The 22738-nt window shown below is 34.6% G+C and overlaps 1 protein-coding gene across 2 annotated transcripts; it reads right to left on the bottom strand.

Moving 5' to 3' along the window:
• Positions 1-387: 387 nt before the first annotated feature.
• On the bottom strand, positions 388-19200 carry LOC123534025 (sushi, von Willebrand factor type A, EGF and pentraxin domain-containing protein 1-like). Of its 2 annotated transcripts, XM_045316057.2 has the most exons (3): positions 18987-19199; positions 16714-16780; positions 388-1665 (listed from the first exon to the last, which is right to left on the bottom strand). In XM_045316057.2, the coding sequence occupies exons 2-3, from the start codon at positions 16754-16756 to the stop codon at positions 416-418; spliced, it is 1293 nt and encodes a 430-aa protein (XP_045171992.2). In that variant the 5' UTR covers positions 16757-16780; positions 18987-19199; the 3' UTR covers positions 388-415. The 2 variants fall into 2 exon arrangements, with proteins under 2 accessions (XP_045171992.2, XP_045171993.2); XM_045316058.2 differs by lacking the exon at positions 16714-16780 and having other exon boundaries at positions 18987-19200.
• Between the last annotated feature and the right edge of the window lie 3538 nt (positions 19201-22738).

Raw genomic sequence — 22738 nt, 5'->3', positions numbered from 1 at the left:
ATGTTTTTATTTGCATGTTAGAATTTCACTTGTCATATTTGACATGATAATGTCATATTTTGCAGAAACTCATTAGAAATACGGCTTTCTACAATTATTATTACATGTACCTCCCTTTCATCTATCATAGTTGCTTAAACAGAAAAGAGTTGAAAGAACTTTATTCTGAGCAGGATTAATTGTAACGCTTGCCATTTAGTTTATATTGTTAAAATATTTCGGTTTCTATAAAATTATGATAAACTGGATTTTATGTTGGAATTAAAGGAAATACTCAGATATTTATCAAAGGCGATGGGGGTCCGATGTAATAAGATTTCTAATTTATATCTATGCAATAATTTTTGTTCCAAAAGTAAATATCTTATAAGAAAAAAAAATAAAAAAAATGTCGGGTAAGTGAGTCTTACCACCTTTAAACAAACGACAAAATACAAACAATGAAAATAGAAAGGACATTCGCGACCGCTACTGCTGCTGCATTAACTTTCGCTGTTGTTTTCCTGTTATTAAAATCTGTACTGACTGTTGTAGTGTTTATGACTGAGTTTGTGGGAGTTGCTTTTGATGTTGGTTGTGATGACGTCACTTCCGTGTTTGTGACTGAGTTTATGGGAGTTGCTTTTGATGTTGGTTGTGATGACGTCACTTCCGTGCTTGTGGATGTTACTGTTGTTGGTATATAGCACAGTTCCGAGAGAATCTTGTGATTTATATCTGATACATCAGAGACATTAGTATATGTGACTTCATTTTCATCTTTCATTATAACGAGTTTTCCATCAGTACAAATGACATAACCAGTAGAAGAATCGGAAGGTCCACTGAGACATGTCCACTGAAGCGTTGCATTGTGGGGTAGATTGCCGTGTTCGTTCAAATTATCAATACGTATCAGATTTTTATTGTAATCTGGAACCGTACAGTCACAAAAGCAAGCCATTTCAAGGGAATCCCAAGCACCTGATATACATTCTGCAGCTTCAGGGCCAGTCTTGGTAGATATGTCTTCCTTACAAATAAGGAAATAAAATTCGCCAGATTTTACAGCATTCTTTACACACGACGCGTTTGTATTTGGATATTGGGGACATTTTAAGAGTTCACATGTTGGTTGATCACCCCATTGGCCATCAGATTCACATCTGATACGAGGCGGTCCGTTTAGAACTCTTCCATTTTGACACGTGACCTCTGTGACACTGCCATAATGGTTCCTTTCGATTTCTGTATTATCTTGAAATGTATCTGCATATTGTAAAGACTCAAATTCCCCACAGTCCTTAGGGGTGCATGTAGGGGGCGCAGAAGGACTCCATTTGCCATCTGTTCGGCATGTCATCATGTCATCGCCAGAAATATCATGCCCAACATTGCAGGCAAATTTGATTGAAGTTCCAACTTCATTTGTTGGAGTGTTCACTACATAGCCATTTTCTGGAGGTTTCACGTGCGAGCAGAATATTTGCTCACACCGAAATTTACCGTCAGTCCATGTGTTGCCATTGCAGGTGTAAAATCGGCTGGTTCCCGTCGGATTGTATCCAAGCTTACAGTCATATCGCACAGTTGTATCTTCTGGATAAGGCGGAGTACCAGTGATGTTGTTGACCGCATTTGCAATACTCGGAGGACTGTCACAGTCAGCTTTGACACACGTTCCCACTGGAAATAAAATACGATTGTTAATTAGGGCAGTTCCAGAATTAATTGTATGGGAGGATTGGAGGGCACTTTTTGAACAACCCCACCACCCAATTTTTTTATGCTCCTCCAACCCCACTACCTATGATTTTTAATTTTCCTCCAACCAGACTACCCATGGCGGCAGTATTTACCGTTTTCCCTTTCTATATCTCAAAAACGTTGAAGAGTCACAAAACTGCTTCATTCCGCTTCGAAAATTCGCTGTTAGAATAAAAAAATGTCTATATCCCAACCACCTGATTTATTATAAGCTCTGCCGTAAAACATGTTAACAGCCAGTCACGGATCTACAGACACGATATAAATTCAAGCTCTTAAGCATGCATTTTCATTTGGTTGTAGAGCATTTTGTTTACAATAACATGAAAGTTTAAACATAGTAACGTTTCTGGTGACGCGAAAAATAAAGCGCCAATACGTAATTTTCTATAAGCACGCGGTCATTACAGTAGGAGCATCATGGAAGGCACGTGCAGTTTTCCCGCCAAAATACAAAGAAGAAACGTCATCTTCCGGTTCTATCAAGAAGGCCCGATATTTACGCATATTCATTTTTAGCTCACCTGAGTAATGCTCAAATGAGTTTTTCTGATCGCTCGATGTCCGGCGTCTGTCGTCTGTCTGTCGTCCGTCAACATTCAGCTTGTGTATGCGATAGAGGCTGTATTTTTCAACTGATCTTCATGAAATTTGGTCAGAATAATGATCTTGATGAAGTCTAGGCAGAGTTTGAAAATGGGTCATCTTAGGTCAAAAACTAGGTCACTAGGTCAAATCAAGGAAAAACCTTGTGTATTCGATAGAGGCTGTATTTTTCAATTGATCTTCATGACTTTTTGTCAGAATGATTGCCTTAATAAAATCTAGGCTGAGTTTAAAAATAGGTCATCTGGGGTCAAAAACCAGGTCACTAGATCAAATCAAGGAAAAACCTTGTGTATGCGATAGAGGTTATATTTTTCAATTGATCTTCATAAATATTTGTCAGAATAATTGTCTTGATGAAATCTAGACCGAGTTTGAAAAAAAACTAGGTCACTAGGTCAAATCAAAGAAAAACCTTATGTATGCGATAGAGGCTGTATTTTTCAATTGATCCTTATGAAATTTAGTCACAATGATTGCCTTGATGAAATCTAGATCCAGTTTGAATATGGGTCATCTGGGGTTAAAAACTAGGTCACTAGGTCAAATCAAAGAAAAAACCTGTGTATGCGATAGAAGCTGTATTTTGTAATTGATCTTTATGAAATTTGGTCGGAATGATTGCCTCGATGAAATCTAGGTCAAGTTTGAATATGGGCCATCTGGGGTAAAAAAAACTAGGTCACTAGATCAAATCAAAGAAAAACGTTGTATATGCTATAGAGGCTGTGTTTTTCAATTGATCTTCATAAAAATTATGTCAGAATGATTGCCTTGATGAAATCTAGGTCGAGTTTGAAAATGGGTTATCTGGGGTCAAAAAGTAGGTCATAGGTCAAATCAAAGAAAAAAATTGTGTATGCAATAGAGGCTGTATTTTTCAATTGATTTTCATGAAATTTGGTCAGAATGAATGCCTTGATAAAATCTAGGTCAAGTTTGAATATGGGTCATCTGGGGTCAAAAAGTAGGTCACTAGGTCATATCTAAGAAAAATACTTGTTTAAACTCAAGAGACCACATTTTTGGTCCAATCTTAATTAAAATTGGCCAGAATATTTGTTTCCATGAAATCACTAGGTCAAACATGTTTACACTGTTATGGTGTGTTTCTCAGGTGATCGTCCTAGGGCCATCTTGGCCCTCTTGTTTTATTATTCACGTTTCCATCTTAACGTTCACATCTCCAAACATTAGGAAAATCTTCCGAACAATGTACGAAAATGTATATATATATATCTAGGAGTTTCTACTGAAAAATGGTTTTAGAAGAACCATGTTGAGTCATGAACATACACGTATTATGCCCCGACGCCGACCAGACTTGTCATTTCTTTGGACATGATTTATGGAAATTTTGTCAACCGTTTTTCGAATAATGATTTCACGCAAGACTTGTTTTGAAGGCACTGACCTCCGAATCGTACGACAAAAAAAAAATAAAAAAAAATGGTAAACTGCATTTATATTTATTTAACGACCGTTACGCGCATATTCCTCAGTGGTGTATTAGTCAGGACCGCAGGAAAAAATTTATTGCCGCGGCGTTTGATTCCCAACTCGAGCATGTTTTTTTCTCTCTCTCTTGATTTGGCATTTTAAGACAGATCAGAAACAAAATCCTCTAAAAAATGTTCTAATGTCCAAAATATGACCAAACTTTAAGCGAAAATCTGGAGGTCAGTGACTTTAAATGGCTAAACGCGAAAGTAACAACTTTTGATCTTTTTTCCATATACTGTTTAACGTATAATGGAAATAATTAAGAACGGTATTGTTTAGGAAAAGATATGACATATTACGCATGTCACGTAAAATAACTTTTAAAAAAAAGTTTTCTTTTTACGACGCTTGCTTTGCAATTAATACTTTAAACTGCAAGATGCACTTATTTATGACAGGTCTGTCTATCATTTGCATTAATCTGGGGGCAAAATATGATTGGAAACTAATAAAAGATCATTTCACCTTGCAAACCAAATGAACACGCGACTTTTGTTTTTTATCATGCAAGTACATGTATTTTAAAGAAATTGATGTTCATGAGTTTTTAAAGTTTAACTTTTCATTGATACGTGTTAATTGATTGAACAATTCGAAAGAATAAAAGCGCGTGGTTCAATTACGTGTTAGACCACATATAACTAGTAAAGAAAACATTTGCATAATACTATAACAACCTTCAGTTGTTATTTATCTATGTGTGTTTTTATTATACAATAAGACCTGAAATTCTATTATTATAAACTTTTAACGCCTCAAGAAAGCTAGATCCTAATATCTGAAGTTGAAAGAACTGAGAGACATTTCGATAGACATTTTGGTCCGAGAGCTCACGGACTTTTATTGCAACAATTGAGGCCAAAAGAAGTTTATACATTTTTGGAAACAATATTTCATATCCTCCATGAAAACCCATTTCTTAAGTGTCAAAGCCGTGCCTATCTATATTTTGTTCACTTATGTTTGTGATAGGGGTGGTAAAGCTCACTTGTAAAAATTAAGGGGGTAGGGTAAAGTTTACGTCTACCAGTTTTTTCACTGTTTAATTACAGTAGCTATATGATTGTCATTTAATGTATATATGTCAACCAATGTCAGCAAAAAGAAATTTCATCAAAGAGGAATGAAGGGCAAACTTGATATTTAAGGTCAAGGTCAAACTTATTTTATAAATCACATAAATTGGCATATTTGAAATTTATTTTTATTCTTAAAAATTAGTTTGTTATCATAAGTCACTCAGCTTTATATATGTAATGTGTTATATCGGTCAAAGTCAGAAATACAAATCTTATTGCAAAACGCCAAGGTCAACTCTGATAATTAAAGGTCAAAATTTCATTGTCATGCAAAAATATGAAAAATGGTACATTTACTTTTCTAACGTTTTTAATTTGTATTCACATTGTTAGTCAATGAAGTTAATTCGTTTTAATGTCTGTATGTCAGGAAAAGTCAGCAGTGCAAGGTAACCCAAAAACTGCCAAGGGTAAAGCTTATATCAAAGGTCAAAGGTCAAATTTTTGTGAAAAATTGCATGAATAGTTTCCTTTTTGAATTATAAACAGCTATTTCTGATCATTATTTGTAATTGCTCGTAATTTATTTTAATGTATATTTGTCCGACAATATCAGTAATAAAGATATCGTCTAAAATCAGACAAGTTCAAATGTGATATTAAGGGTCAAAGGTCATTTTCAAGTAAAAGAATGAAAAAATAGCCCTTTAACTTTTCTTCCTGTTTATGATATTTTGTCGATATTAATCAACAATATCAGTTCATTTTAATGTATAAAAAGTAGGCGATATCTGGTATGCACATATTATTTCAAAACATTCAAGGTCAACCATAATTTCAAATGTCAAAGGTCAAAAAAGTGAATAAAATGTGCAATAATATCACCTGTTTGAAAAGTTTTTATTGTTTAAAAGTATTTGTTTTGTCATTTTAGTAACTGATCGTCTTTTTCATTTTACTGTATATATGTCAGACGATGTCATGGAAGAAAAAGTAAGTTAAGGTCGAACCTGGTATTAAATGTCAGGGGTCATTTTTGTGTAAAAGATCGAATTGTAGCGTACTTACTCATTACTTTGTTCAAAGTAATAGCTCTTGTTAGAATTTTCTGTTAGCAATTTATTTTAATGTATACATGTCAAGCTAGGTCAGGAATGTAGGTTTTATCCAAATAAGGCAAAGCCAAACCTATTATCAAAGGTCAAAGTTCAAATCTGCGTGAAAATTAGCCAAATATCTAGTATTTTTGCAATGGTTTTTCATTATTTTTTGAGGGTATTTAAAAAACTATTACCTAATTATTATTCATTTTAAAGTATATATAACAGATGATATCATTATTGAAATAATAATGAAAATTAGTCAAGGTCAAATCTTACATTAAAGGTCAAAGGATAGGGCCTTAAAAAAAAAACTCGATATTATGAAAAACAAAACTGGCTGAACAAGTTGGGGAGTAAATGCAAAGATCCTCTGCAAGTCTACACAGGCAAGTACGGTACATAGCAGAGTACGCATCAACCTCATTGGTACCTGCTTCTAAAACCAGTAAAGATAACTGGGCAAGGTTCAATTTCAGGTCTGAGGATAATCCCGGGGCAATGAAAACAACTCAAATAAACTAAATCGAAAAGAGAGCCAATCCTGAACCATTAGAGACAAGACGAGAGTACAAAGCTATTGTCCATGCAGAGAAGGCAAAGAGACTACCATCCCACCCACTCCACTAAAAATTCGAGAGCAGAACCAAGAACAGACTGAAAAGGACAGAGTCTTAACCACATCGTCAAAAAAACTGCAAAAAAGGGAAAGCAGCAGCACTGGACACAGAGGCAGAGCCGCTGAGCCCAAAGAAGGGGTTTCCCCAGACAAGTGCTCCCAAATCAGATTGGAGGTGCCAAGAGTAGAAGAAAAGGGAAAGCAACATCAGGCTTACCAACAGTCTTCTTACGCTAGAAATGATCAATAACCGCTATCCAGCACACTCTTGGATCCAAGAATATACCAATTGATCAGTGGAAAAGGCAGTTTAGAAAGCTTGGGGTGGTGCCTACATCAAATTTTCAGACAGCTCCTCCTTCATACTCTCTCATACAGTCGGCAAGAGATGCTCCAACTACAGATCCAGATGCAAGCCCTCACATCGGCAACACTCGAACAGTATGAGCGAGGAGAAAAGTGTACAATATATTCTTAACAGACCCCAAATCAGCTCTTCAGGCTCTCTCAGCAGGTCCATCAGACAACTTAATCAGACAGCTGTTGAAAAACATCAATCTCCTGCCTGAGAACAACAATGTAGCATTTCGATAGATTCCTGCACATGTTGGTGGGCATAGCTGGAAATGAAGCTGCGCACAAACTTGCAAAGACAGCAACCAGGCAAATACAGCCCCAACCTCCAACTTCATACAGAGAAGCTCAGACTCTGCGGAAAGAACAGCTTTGCGCAGATTGGAAGAACATGAATGGAGGTTACCTGCCAAATCAGGACTGTCTACACAAGCTAAACAGCCAATTAACTGTCTTTCTGTCTACGCACTGAAGACTGTGGCTGAGAAAACATATGAAGAAGCTGGAAGTTGCAGAGAAAGCTAAATGTCAGTGCGGATCAGAGAAACAAACACAGTTTCACAGTCTTCAGAGCTGTTCCTATCTGGAAGAAGCACGCCAGGAAGTTTGGCCAACAGACATCCCATTTGAGGCCCAAGCCGTGGAGAGATATCAGCGACCTGCAGAATACGGTGCAGTTCATTGCCGCATCTAATCATAAAATATAAAACGGCCATAAGAAGATGGAAGGCAGTAAGGAAGTAAGTAATTAAAGGCTAACATTAGAATAAATTAACAGCAAGTTACAACAAGATATGTTTGAACAAAAAAAATAAAACAACAGTGATATCTTTTGAATTTATTACCCGAAAATGAATTTTAAACTTAACATTAGGGCTAATCTAGACCCATGTCTTATGATATCTCCATTGTTGATTTTGATCCATACATATACATGTATGAAACCTCAAGGAATAACCATAAGATATTAATATGACAAAATACCTTTAAACAGTGAAGAGTATTGCAAAAATGCTATTTTTTGCGGTCTTTCACGCAAATTTCACCTTTTACCCTTTGATATAAGCTTTACCCAAACACTGTTTTTGAAATTAGATCTGCATTGCTGACATTGATTTACAAATAAACATAAGACAGAATTATTTTCATTGAACAAAATGGCAAGATAATTTGTAACGAAGAAAAAATACAAAATGCTGTACTTTGATTTTTTACATGAAAATGACATTTGACCTTGAATGTCAGGTTTAACCTTGACTTATTTTCCATTATTATTTAAACAGTGATATTGTCAGTTGTATATACTTTAAAATGAATACTAATCAGTTTTACTAGTAGTGACAGAAATAACCTACACAATAAGAATCAAAGCCTTGAAATGTCTGATGGTTGCGGGTTTTTGGTAGATTTAGTTTCTGTTTAAATGCCAGTCTATGAATGTACATGAATGAGAAACAAATACAAATTTAATGTTTCTCATATCTAAGATGAACTCTGCCACACCCAGATTGTGATGTAACCATGGGCTGGAATACCTTATGATTAATAGATCTTATGTAATCTAAATGGTCAGTGTGAGTGTATACAGGTTGAATAAGAACTGCTTGTTCATTGATAATTCATCCGCACTGCTCATGAATGGGACTATTTTGTGCAGAACATCTTTTGGACGTGATTCGAAATAAAATAAAGATGCTTTGGTTGTCAGAAATACACTTTAACTTTTGTAGCGGGATAAACCCGCAACCAAAATCAGTGCAAATTTCTTGTTATTTTGCGAATTCTTACACAAATTTGACCTTTGACCTTTGATAATAGGTTTGCTTTTCACTTATAATGATAAGACCTACATTGCTACATTAAAGTAAATTGCTACAGTGAATTATAACAACAAGCTATTTTTGATCAAAGTAATGAGTAAGTATGGAAAAGGTTGTAATTTTTTATACAAAAGTGACCCCTGACCCCCAATACCAGGTTTGACCTTGACTTATTTTCTCTTTCAAGACATTCGTCTGACATATATGCAGTAAAATGAACAACGATCAGTTACTAAAAATGACAAAACAAATACTTTAAAACAATAAAAATTATTACAAACTGGTGATATTTTTGCAAAATTTTATTCACTTTTTTGACCTTTGACCTTTGAAATTACGGTTGACCTTGAAATTTTTGAAATAATATGGGGCATACCAAATATCGCTACTTTTTATACATTAAAATGAACTGATATTGTTGATTTTAAAATCGACAAAATATCATAAACAAGAAGAAAAATTAAAGGGCTATTTTTTCATTCTTTTACTTGAAAATGACTTTTGACCCTTAATATCTCATTTGAACTTGTCTGATTTTAGACGATATCTTTATTACTGATATTGTCGGACAAATATACATTAAAATAAATTACGAGCAATTACAAATAATGATCAGAAATAGCTGTTATAATTCAAAAAGGAAACTATTCATGCAATTTTTCACAAAATTTTGACCTTTGACCTTTGATATAAGCTTTACCCTTGGCAGTTTTGGGGTTACCTTTGCACTGCTGACTTTACCTGACATACAGACATTAAAACGAATTAACTTCATTGACTAACAATGTGAATACAAATTAGAAACGTTAGAAAAGTAAATGTACCATTTTTTTCATATTTTGCATGAAAATGAAATTTGACCTTTAATTATCAGAGTTGACCTTGGCGTTTTGCAATAAGATTTGTATTTCTGACTTTGACCGATATATACACATTACATATATAAAGCTGATTGACTTATGATAACAAACTAATTTTTAAGAATAAAAATAAATTTCAAATATGCCAATGTATGTGAGTTATACATAAGTTTGACCTTTGACCTTAAATATCAAGTTTGCCCTTCATTCCTTTTTGATGAATTTCTTTTTGCTGACATTGGTTGACATATATACATTAAATGACAATCATATAGCTACTGTAATTAAACAGTGAAAAAACTGGTAGACGTAAACTTTACCCTACCCCCTTAATTTTTACAAGTGAGCTTTACCACCCCTATCACAAACATAAGTGAACAAAATATAGATAGGCACGGCTTTGACACTTAAGAAATGGGTTTTCATGGAGGATATGAAATATTGTTTCCAAAAATGTATAAACTTCTTTTGGCCTCAATTGTTGCAGTAAAAGTCCGTGAGCTCTCGGACCATTTGGATAGACATTTGATAGAACTGAAAGTCTTTGTCAATCTTCTTGAAATCAAGTTCCATTTGAAAAACAGTTTAGTTCAATAGTCACATTATCATTATGTGACACTTTAGTCACTTTTAGTTTGATGTTAGACTGATATATGCATGATTTCTTCAGATTTTCTCAGGAATATTTTGAGATTTAACGCGGTTTCACTTCCGGTTGTCTGTAATGCTAAGTTTTCCAGCAATTTTTACAGTATTCTACAGTAAATCTGAAGTAGTCATTATTTCAAGGTTTTTAAGTAAGATTTTAACCATCATTTTGTCAATTTAACTTTTACTGTAACATATACTATAGGCTGTTTTCAGATCGATTCTGCTCAAAAGTTGAGTGAGCGCCATATTTTGAAATGTCTTTCGCTCACTTCATTCGTGAAAGACATATGTCTTTCGCCCTCTACCTGATAAAATAAGCAGTTCTACCAACCTTAACTTGCATGGATAAATTCCTTTTATTCCAAAGCATCCATTTGTTTCATGATAGATAACTTTCAACTAGTTACATTTATGTATTTTATCACTAAAGATATTTCAACTGGGAGATGTCTTTCAAGATGGCGGCATTCTGGCAGATTTGCCAGAGATGCTGGCTGTAACGGCCCATTTCATTGGTCGACATTTTTAGACCGCGTTTTTTCATTGGTGTTAGACTTTTCTTGCCAGACTTTTTCTCTATAAATATAAGTGTGTCACTGGTAAAACCTTAACCTTCACGCCTACGTAAAAAGTATATTGAAACTATACTACTCTTTGTAAACTCCTACGCGACTAGTAAAACTTAGTCGTGCCATATTGTATGCCTGATAACTTAATATACCTACTTTAATTAGATGTACAGTTAATTATCATGGTTCAAAAGTTGTTTAAGTGGTAATGAACATCTGATTATAGATATTTTGAGCTGTTCTACATCAGAATTACCAATTTGTGATGTATTGCTAAGGACTACTAAATCAGTTATAAAGTTTAGTAAAAACTTCTAGCAATCTATATTGCTCATTACAACCATGAACTTAAACTGTGTTAACTTTAATTTCTTCCGCCTGCCATTACTGACTTAGCACCTACAGGTGGATTGTGTGCGACATTAGTGACTTCCCATACTTTTAAACGAGAATTTCTGTCGGGAATATTATGATTATCGACTTACACATTTTCTTGTAAAAAGAGGTTTCCGAACCGGCTAGTGCTTCACAAATATATTGAAATACCTGAGGCAAATATGTCCTTAATATTGATGATGACAATATCTTATTTACGTCGGCATCGGATAATGAAATCAGTACCATTGATTTATTAACATTCGATTTTGTGCCCATTTTAAGTATTTGTGCGAGCATGGAAAAAAATAAAGACTGATCTTCACGCAAAGAATTTTAACTCAGTTTACGCATGTTTTTGTTTCGGCCTGCCTCGATTTCATTTAGCTACATTCTATTTCTTTTCCCGGCGTATGCGAAACATCCGTAACTGGTGGAATAACGATGTGCGTGAAATTAGCCAGAGCAGCCAGAGAAGCCAGAGTAGCCAGAGTTCAGCCAGAGTTTAGCCAGGGTAGCCAGAGTTCAGCCAGAGTTCAACCAGAGTTTAGCCAGAGTAGCCAGAGTTCAGCCAGAGTAGCCAGAGTTCAGCCAGAGTAGCCAGAGTTCATCCAGTAGCCAGAATTCAACCAGAGTAGGCAGAGTTTCTAGACTTCTAGACATGTTCTGGCTACTCTGGTCAGCCAAAGTAGCCACAGTAGCCCGAGTCACCAGGATATCATTTGCTCTGGTTACTCTGGCTGTTTCTAACAGAGTAGCCAGAGTTCAGCCAGAGTAGCCAGAGTTTCTAGGATTTTAACATGTTCTGGCTACTCTGGTCAGCCAGAGTGGCCAGAGTAGCCAGAGTAACCAGGTCCCGTGTTCGCAAAATATTTTCAGTCTTAGCTGAGTTTGATTATGACAATTAATATGTCATTTCTATGTAAATAGCATATTTAAAACTGAATTTCAAGTTAATAACTATTTTCAAGTGGTTAATTAAAGTAGCTCAGGTTACTCTGGCTGGCCAGAGTAGCCAGAGTTTCTAGGGTTTTAACATGTTCTGGCTACTCTGGTCAGCCAGAGTAACCAGGTCCCGTGTTCGCAAAACATTTTCAGTCTTAGCTGAATTCGATCTTGAAACTTATATGTTATTTTTTTCTATATAGCATGTTTAAAACTGAATTTCAAGTTAATAACTATTTTCAATTGACTATTTATAGTAGCCATAGTAGCCAGAACTCTGGTTACTCTGGCTGGCCAGAGTAGGCAGAGTTCAGCCAGAGTAGGCAGAGTTCAGCCAGAGTAACAAGACTTTATTAGGATTTTAACATGTTCTGGCTACTCATACCAAAGCAGCGTAACATCAATGCTTGAATAACCATTAATCAAATCATTCAGTTTTAGTTTTAAATATTACATTGAACGTATATTTTATATTAAATGGGCGCTCAACAAATCTGGATTAATAATAATAATAATAATAATAATAATAATAATAATAATAACAATAATAATGATGATGATGATGATAATAATATAATAATGATAATAATCTCATATACTAAGTTTTTTTCTGCAATAGATGCAATATGGTGTTACAGTATTCTAACTGCGGGCGAACGTATGTTTTTAGGCAGTTTCTTTAATATTATTATTATTACCTTGTACATATTGTTTTATAAATCTGAGAGTGTTACTAGCTTTTAAAGATGTAATTTCAATATGTGTTTCCAAGTTAAGACATCACTAATAGTAATCCCAAGATATTTAGCATTTCCTGTAGTTTTTAGTTCTTGATTAAGTAATTTATATGGAAAGATGGTGTTTTTTTTCTCTTTTTTTTGAAATTCAAGGCAAACACTGAAGTTAAATAAATAAAAAACCAGAAGCCTTCAAATAAATTTTCTTTACTTTTACACTCAAAGTTATATGGAATTAACTGCAATTGTTTATGATATCAATATAAAAAAGAGGACCCATATGGTCCTGAATAAGGTCCTGAATCGCTTAGCTGGACCTTGTGGGTTATAACAGTCATAGCAAAAATTCACAATTTGTAATTGTTAACTCTAAATTCTGGGTATTCTGGAAATTTTAAACTTATATTGTATAAGATTAGAAGTATATTGATAATCCACAGAGAGAGACTAATATTGCCCTGGGGTGGTGATTCAATCAAGTTTGAAAGAACTCCATTATAAATTTTGCTAATTTACATGCAAAATATTTCAGCTCTTACCCTTTGTGGCTCTGAAAAAGATTTTTGCTATGTAAGTATATCATGTTTTTTTTCTATATAAAACTTACGTAGGAACCATTTTGACTCTGGGGTATTGATTTGAACATGTAAAATATCTTAACTCTTGTCATTGCAATTCTTTTCAGAAGATTTTAAAAGATTTTCCTGTAAGACTTTGCAAGCTCATTAGCACAAGCGGAGACAATTTTGACATCAGGAGGACATGATTTGCTCAATTTTAAGAGAGGCATTCACTAGGATATGCTACATACAAAATATATATAGTTTGGGCCTATAGGAAAATCAGAATATTTTTATAGGATTTAATATATTACTCTATGTGGAACTTAAAGCCCCAAGGCAGATCCAATATGACCCCGGAGTCCATGATTTGAACAATTTTGAAAGAGATGTACTTGCCAATGCTTCTTGCAAAATATCTAAGCTCTGGGTCTTGTGATACTTGAGAAGATTTTTAAGGTTTTACAATATAAAATGGAATAAGTACTGAGTTCAGTCAAAGAGCCTGACTCAATCTGATAGACAAGACAAAAGTTGATCACAAAACCTCACCTTGTCACATAGTGACACGAGCTAAAAAAATCAAGTATAGTGTATGAGGGTCATTCAATATATAATGGTAACTACTAAATATCATTTAATCTGACTTAGTCTTACATATCAATTTTGTTCAGTAATGTAAATTGACTTTTCACCATTTTCACACTGTTATGTACGGCGTTCCGTTTGGACAATCGTGACTTTTTATTTAATACCAAACCGCGGTGCACGATGGTACGATGATACACTTGATACATATAAAACACTAAAAAATCAAACCTGAGAGTACCAAAAGGGTCATTTCGCAATTGGTATTACAGTATTTTCTCTGGCTATTCTGGCTAGCCAGGGTAGCTAGAACCAATGGACATCTCGGAAATTCTGGCTGTTCTGGCTAGCCAAAGTAGCCAGAGCAGTTGGCATCTTGGTTACTCGGCTACTCTGGCCAGCCAGATTAACCAGATTTCTGGCTACTCTGGCTGAACTCTGGCTATTCTGGCCAGCCAGAGTAACCAGAATTCTGGCTACTCTGGCTGAACTCTGGCTACTCTGGCTGAACTCTGGCTACTCTGGCCAGCCAGAGTAACCAGTTATGACTTCTCTGGCTGAAGTCTGGCTAGTTCTGACTTCTTTGGCTACTCTGGCTAAGCTCTGGCTGAACTCTGGCTACTCTGGCTGCTCTGGCTAATTTCATGCACATGGAATAACAAACATCACGTGCCAGTCAGAATAAAGGCAGGAAAAATTGGAAGTATCAATCGGTCTTCAAGGATTTTATTGAATTCTATACAAGTGCGAGATATAGTACATAATCGGTGACACGATTCTATAACGTTAGGAAATGTTGATTGACAAACCTTCGGCGATTAAGGACGCTGACTGCAAATTTAAAGGGAACAAGACAGATAAATTAAATATTTAATGAACAGAAATAAAAAAGATCATATTTTTTCAGATTGGTGATGTCGAAATTGCGTTCCGTATATCGCGGTCAGTAAAGTAGCAATTTGTAGTTAAAAAAGGAAAATGTCCGTCAGTAATTAAGAGAGGTGATCAAACACCCATCCCCATATCTTTAATATTTTTATAATCAACCCACCACCCATAAAGACGATTTTTGTGAGGACAAACATCCATAATTATGATTTTCTGATGGACCCCACCACCCATAATTATGATTTTTCGATGTACCCCACCACCCGTCAATAAAAACTTCGGTTGCCGTTCGATTTTAAGATACCAATTTAAGATATAATAAACTCCTCTCTTATGTAAATAAGTAAATGTATATATTGACTGTGTTTGTGCAGCTACATTCACAAGTAAATGCCATGTATAACAGTCACTTAAATTTTTTTTTACTTTCTGGCTCGATGTATATATGTAATAGGTGTATACCGCTTTAAAATGGTTATTCACACAAAATATTCGTTTTTTAAGATATCATGAAGTAATGGTTTACGTTTTCAAATGTGAATATATATCTAATATAATATAAGTCTAAGTAAGTGTATTGGCACAATCGTGCGCGCGTGTTTGTGTGTGTGCGCGTGTGTGTGTGCGTGTGCGCGTGTGTGTGTGCGTGTGTGCGCGTGTGTGTGTGCATGTGCGTGTGTGTGTATTTTCTTCTGCAAATAACTAGATTTTTTACAAGTAAATTGAATCGAAAGGTAAGCATATAAAATAGTCTCTCCACAAATATTAGATATTGGTGCAAAACATGGCAACATTGTAGGGATAATACACGTTTTTTTTGTGTATTAACATCTGCAGAAGCACGCGGGATTGTTTGTGACCGAGACCGAAGGTCGCTATTCTTGCATAAAAAAAAACAACATTTCACGACGACAAAATGTATTGTTTTCACACGTGATGACTTTACGATTCCGTACATTTTCTATTTACCATTCTGGTTGTTCTTGGAAACGGTAAACATTTTTAAATATCCGTATCCAGGACCCAGAAATAACCAACATAGCGTTGGTAACTGATACAGCAAAACATTCTATGTTTTAGATTGCATCTTTTATGATACAAGAATAGGTTTTTATGAAAGGAACAGGACGCAGATATCAGATGTCAATCTGCGCAGAAATACATTTACGACCCTGGGAAAGCATTTCAAAAATAAATATCGGGTATTAACAGCACGTGCCTTGTTTGCACACGATTTTTCTCCCGTTAATACATGGGCGGATCCAGTGAAAAAAGTAGTTTTTATGCAAGAATACTATGAAATTCGACGATGTAAGACCTTAAGATAAATACTCTAAATAAAACTTTCATGATTATTTAGAACTTTAAAAAAGCAAAATAACTTCTTTTATAATGGTTATCTGCCTTTAAAAGTGGGTTTCCTATTTAAACAATTCATGTTCAAGCAGTTTTTATTGTATGTCAAGTAATTCAAGAATCGGAACCTTATACATTAAAATGAAATCTGCTTATCAAAATAAATTCACTATTCATTTGTTTCCTTAACAATTGTACGTTAAAGTGAATATCGGTTTTAGTAAATTCTTTAAGAATTTGATATGACTACTGTTACCACGATTTACCAGTAGGCATCGGCTAATATCATGTGCTCATGAAAGAGTATCACCGACACATTTCAGTACTTTAAAAATCAAACAGAAAATGCCGTATCATGTTACAAATCCTTTTAGAAAATTCGTTATTATTAATGTAAGATTAAACTGTTATTCTTACCTAATAAAGATGCCAGAAGCACGTAATAAACAGCTTGCAGCATTGTCCCTCTATCTGCTTCAATTATCTGAAAAGAAACATCGCAGAAAGTAGGCTACCTAAGTCACACACGAGCAGACTTTTGATCTTATATGTCAAAGTTGGCGAAAATAATTAGAAATTAGAGTAAAAGTATTAGCCCCTTTATAGCCACTAAATATCTTTCAGAATGAAGGAGCGTAAAATATCTTTTATATTGAATATGGATGTTGGGCAAATGAATAAGGACCAAATTATTATTTGTTTCTAATGTATTATCTTTCATGAAGGGTACTATGAGTAATTCAGTGATTATTATGAGCACATGGAAAACATGTGCAGCTTTAATACCTACAGTCTAAGTTTGTATTTCTTGTACAACAAAAATAAAGAAAGGACAGAAATGGGAGTATAAGTCATATTCAACTGTTTAAAAAATGCTTTCCTATACGGAACATTATTCTTACTAAAATAAGCAGAACATTTCAATATTTTTAGAGATATGATTACTAACTCGCTTCATATTGTTTTCCTATTATAAAAATGTTGTAATATGCTGAAAATTATGTCCATGAATGTAATTATTTATATTACAAGGAAATGAATATGTATCATGGTCGGTATTAATCATGCAACATGTCTGGTATTAGGGAGAAGTTATTTCTTTTCAAATGGCCAAAAAGTACAATTAATTTCCCATAGGGTTACATACAAATATATCAATGCAAGGCTTTGACACAATGTTCTGAAGACAAATGCAATTACCTTCTCTTTAGAAATCTATCCGAGAGAAACAAAAAAATCACTTTTAAGTGACCTGTTGACCTGCTACTTTTCTCCTCACATCTGTCAGAATGAATAGTGTATTGCATTTTTACAAAGTGAAGCGGTCCAGCCTACTTTTGTACAAATCTGCAAAAGAAACCATGATTTTCCAGCAATGTTTTACCCCTTTCTCATTTACATCAGATGTATAAAATTTGGCTACTTTCAGAAGCTAAGGATATCTATTTACAATCAAATACATCATGAAATGAGGGACCTCTTTTCTCTCGGATACACTTCCTTTAGTTGGGTAACGAAGGGCAGGTAACTGTACCTTATTACCAAATCATATTGGAGAAGCCACACAGCTCAAGCCTCGTATACATTCTCTGGATCTTTTATTAGATTAATTTCCATTGAAGAAAACTAGATTTATATATATGAAAATGGAAATTAATCTAATAAAAGATCCAGAGAATGTATACGAGGCTTGAGTTGTGTGGCTTCTCTAATATGATTTGAAAAGAAATAACTTCTCCCTAATACCAAACATGTTGCATAATTGATAACGTCCATGATACTTATTCATTTCCTTGTAATATAAATGATTACATTTATGGACATAAATATATATATATATATATTATATATTACTCCGTGACGGAAATTATAATACTACGCGGTATAATTTTATAAAATTGACTTTCAAATGTCGTGTCTGAAGCTGGCTTGCCGTTTATAGAGTTTCTTCAACATTCAAACTGCTAAAAATGTCGAATGACATCTGTCGAGTCGACAAGACATTAAAATAATTGAATATCAGGAATACAAATAGTTAAGCTGGCTCGACATACAGTAAACTAAAAAATTAATGTCGAATATCTTAGGTCAAGCTGGCTCGATATTCAAAAGTGAACTACAAAAAAGATGAATGTCGTGCGGGCTCGATATTTTATGACGATAAAAAAGGTAATTGCCGAATCGCATATGTCAATTTTTTTCTACATAAATAAAACTAAAATCGTATATTGAAATTTTTGGTCATTCAGATAAATTGTCGAGTGTCGTATATCGATCTGACTCGATTTCGAAAATGTCTTTTATTGATTACTTAGCCAATGTCACGTAGATATTTTGTGATTTTTATCAGTAAAACGGAACGTCACTTCTCAGAGGTATTACATTTTCTTATTTTAATTGTATTTGTTGCACATGCAATGTGATTTTAAAAGTTTTTCAACTTTGAGTCGCATGGATTTCGTCCAGTTTAACACATAAGTATTGCAAAATCACTTGCTATGTATCCACCTAATAACAGGTTACCAGTAATTAAAATATCTTGAAGTAAAGGTATCTTTTTCCGTAGTTAGGAAACCGAAACACATTTCTTAATCAATCTTGCCGAATGTAACAGAATGAATTGGAGCTTTGAATAAACTGACAAACTGCAATATGAAAATACATCTGATACCATAAACAAGCATACGTACTGGTATGAGGTTAGTTCCGCAGTTCCGGTGTAACTATAAAACAGTATCTTATAATATACGCCAGATTATATATGTTATAACACAAGCTAATTGTTCATTAAGTGATTGCAAAGTTTCGTCTGAATTGTACATTCTAATAAATGCCTGGCTCAATTGATCTTCCGACTTTACATCCGTGTAACCACTTTATATTTGAGTCTTGTCACGTTAAAAAGGACCAAGTGTTGTATGTTCATGAGAAACGACGTTATGGACAATTTACACACAAAAGGAAGTTTACTACGCAGTGTTACTTATAAAATAGTTCATGTATAGATCCGTGTTGTTGTTAAATATGGTAACATGTTTGCAGTAACAATATTGACTCACAATGTACGTGCAATCAATAGTTTAAACAACGCACATTCAAATGGACAAAATCAGATAACAATTACTTAAAACTGCTTTATCACAAGTTTCAACCTCGCGTCGTTTGATTTTTCTTTCTATTTCTATGTGACCGCATCACACAAATATTTTGCACTTGTTAATAATAGTCCCATACAATGTATTTATTTTTTCTACGAGTCTGTGAGCAATTGAGGACTACTTTTTTAAACAACAAAACCAAGCAGCATAGGATTATGGAATAATTATGAATTTCATATTCAAATTCGAAATATTCGGAACCACTCTGTTTAGGGTTAGGGTTAGGGTTTAGGGATAGGGTTGAAATTGGCCCCACCCTTGGGCAAGCTTAGTTTCACATAAAGTTGTATAGGGAAAACCTTTCAAAGTCCTCTTGAACCACAATGCACAGAGCTTAGATATTTGACAGGTAGCATTGTCTAGTGGACCTCTACCAAAACTGTTCAAATCATGACCGGTCTATGCACAATGAAGTGTTGATTCTTCAAGTGTATTGGTTGAAATATCACTAAATATGCACTGGATATCAGCCCTTTTCAGGGCTTTGATTATTTAAGCGGATGGAATCTTAGTTAGGTGTGACGTCACATGATAATGCAACACGTACAAAACTGATTCTTTTACTGCACAGCTTCTCTTGCTAAGCAATTAAGATAGAATTGTAATCTATAGTTAGATCAGCTGCCCATAGATATAAGTAATTTAGAGGCATGTTATACGATGGTCAATCAATATATATTATGTGCATTTCCTTCTTTTCAGTCTTAGCTGAATATATGATCAAATCCATGTTGAATGAGCACTTGTTAAATTTCGTCAACGGCTTTCTGTTGCCTGGCAACGAAAAATGAGCATGTAAATCATTTGCTTCCGGGTGACATGAAAGTGCCGTCGTTTGAGACTCCTAAAAGTTTAATAGATAGTTTCTTTCTAAATTGGGACTGCCGTAATCTTTTTACCAGCAAATATAATGTTACTGACAAAAATAGTACGGTTTTAGAAAGGCTGTGTATGTCTCTACCCTGTTATTTAATAAAAAAAAACTTTCTCAATTACGGCGCAAATTACAATTGCCTTGCATGTAATTCATATGCAAAATAAATAAATAAATTTATATATAATATTTTGATATATCTCTGTTATACAACTTTTCCTTTATTACTTTATAATGACTATTTGTTTTTTTTTTCTAGCAATATCTCTGAAATAATTGTCACCTAGTAACGGAAGAATTTTGAAGAAATCAGATTTCGATACAAGTATCAACTACATTGTTGTTACAGTGGTACTTCTGAACACGGTTAATTTTGCCTTTGCGACCAGTAAATCATGATCTGCACTGTTCGCCATTCAGTCAGTAACTCCTTTTAACAGTTAATTGTACCGTCTAAATTGAAAGATGGACAAGTTTATTATAGAAATTTAGCAGGTTAAGGGTTAGGAGGTAAATACTTTGGTGTTGACATGTTGCAGTATATGCGCAGTACTCAATAAGTTTAAGTTTAGACCACAATTTGTTTTCAACAATTTTTCAGTCATATAAACGACGGTGTCTACTTGTAGCAGTGGGGACAATGTCAAACTTCATAATACTGTCCCACTGAAATATCATGCCATAATGACATGTTACCCCAAACGGCCACGTTATGCTAACATTAGGCTGACCAGTCCTAGAATTATCATGTTAACTTTAGTCCGCTGGGGCGGCAAGTGATTCGGTCTTTGCATTGTTCGCTATTCAATCAGTCAATATTCATTGAATATCTATTCGAATAATAAATGGTACTGTCCAAATTGAATGATGGACCATTCCATTTTAGAAACTTAGCAGCGCCAAGCAAGGAAGCTACATGGTAAGTTTTGATTCCTTGTTATGACGCGGCTAGGGACTGGGAGCAAACCCACGATCTTCGCAATAAATAGGGGGAGGGGTAGTAGGTCCCTAGATTATGGTGAGTTTTTGAAGGGAAAAAATTACTTTCTTGAAACATTTATGACAGTAAAAATGCAAATAAACCGTCAACATTTGCAGCTAGCCTTGACCGCAAAATCTTTAATCATATAATTATTAGCGTCTTGAAAATAGGGGAAAACGTATTTTAATAATATATATTTATGTGAACAGAAATTAAATTCTGAAATGTTAAAATGCACTAATTGTACGCAACTTTCTTATCAACAAAACAAAATAACGTTCGTTATCGCCTTATTGGCTCCGATCTACATACCAAGTTTTGTGAATATCTCTTAGATATGAGTATCACTGTTGTTTTTACAGGTTCATTAACATTACAATATGATTATGCTGAAACGATGCTTCGTTTAGTTAACCCTTACCATGCTAAATTTCTATAATGGACTGGTCCATCTTCTAATTTGGGCAGTACCACTTATCATTTGAAGGGGTGTTTACTAAAAATTAACTGACTGAATAGCGAACAGTGCAGACCATGATCAGACTGCACGGATGTGCAGGCTGATCTTGGTCTGCACTGGTCGCAAAGGCAGAAACACTTGCCACCAGCAGGCTAAGGGTTAAGCAATGTTTATTCAATAGTAGTTGTTATAGTGTATTTCATACGGTTTTAAGTTAATTATTTTAGGACTGTTTCGAACTCTCTTAGTTCTTTTGACTTTTTATTTGATCTTAGTCTCATAGCGGTGTAGAGGGGACTTAATTTTGCATCGGATAATCTGGGTCCTGTGACAACAACAACAAAAAAATGCTCAAGATATCTTAAGGCAATTTGGTATATATATACAAATGTATATAGATGGTAGCAAGATGATAACGCAGTCATGTTATTTATTTCCGTTGATACGACACAGTTGCAGTGCTGTGGTAACGGGCACAGTGAATATTTCGCTCCCCTCCCCCACGCCAAAAAAAAAAAAAAAAAAAAAGAAGAAAGAATAACGGATCCTACAATAATGAGGAAAGTGCTTGACTTCTTTTCATGAAACTGGATATGTAGGCAGAGGGCGTTATATTATACTGTCTTATATTAAATGATATCATTTTGTTATAATTCGGCTAGCATTAAAATAAAATGGTAAAAGGTGAAGGTAAATTTATTTACCGTCGCATTGTGAAACATTTTTTTTTAAACATAAGCTCGTTAGAGCTTTTAAGTGACCCTACTTTAAGAGCTGTTAACACCAGTCATGCCTTACTCACAGCTGGTACCAATTTCCAGCTCGGTCGACTGAGAATATCACATGAGGATATCACAATAAAGTACCTTGCTCAATGGCACACCGCAACGGGAGTAGGAAGGAATTGAGCCAGGGCCCTTTACCTCCATAGGAAAGCATCTTAGCCTTCTCGGACAATAAGTCATATG

The sequence above is a fragment of the Mercenaria mercenaria genome, chromosome 12 (assembly GCF_021730395.1).
Source record: "Mercenaria mercenaria strain notata chromosome 12, MADL_Memer_1, whole genome shotgun sequence".
Taxonomy (NCBI): domain Eukaryota; kingdom Metazoa; phylum Mollusca; class Bivalvia; order Venerida; family Veneridae; genus Mercenaria; species Mercenaria mercenaria.
Note: the sequence above shows the minus strand (reverse complement) of the source record. Positions and strands in the feature narration are given on the sequence as shown.

Excerpts from the sequence above, each read along its gene's own strand:
- LOC123534025 (XM_045316057.2), bottom strand. The coding sequence starts at position 16,756 with ATGCTGCAAGCTGTTTATTACGTGCTTCTGGCATCTTTATTAG. Across the intron at positions 1,666-16,713 it reads GCTTCTGGCATCTTTATTAG|TGGGAACGTGTGTCAAAGCT; the intron begins GTAAGAATAACA and ends TTTTATTTCCAG.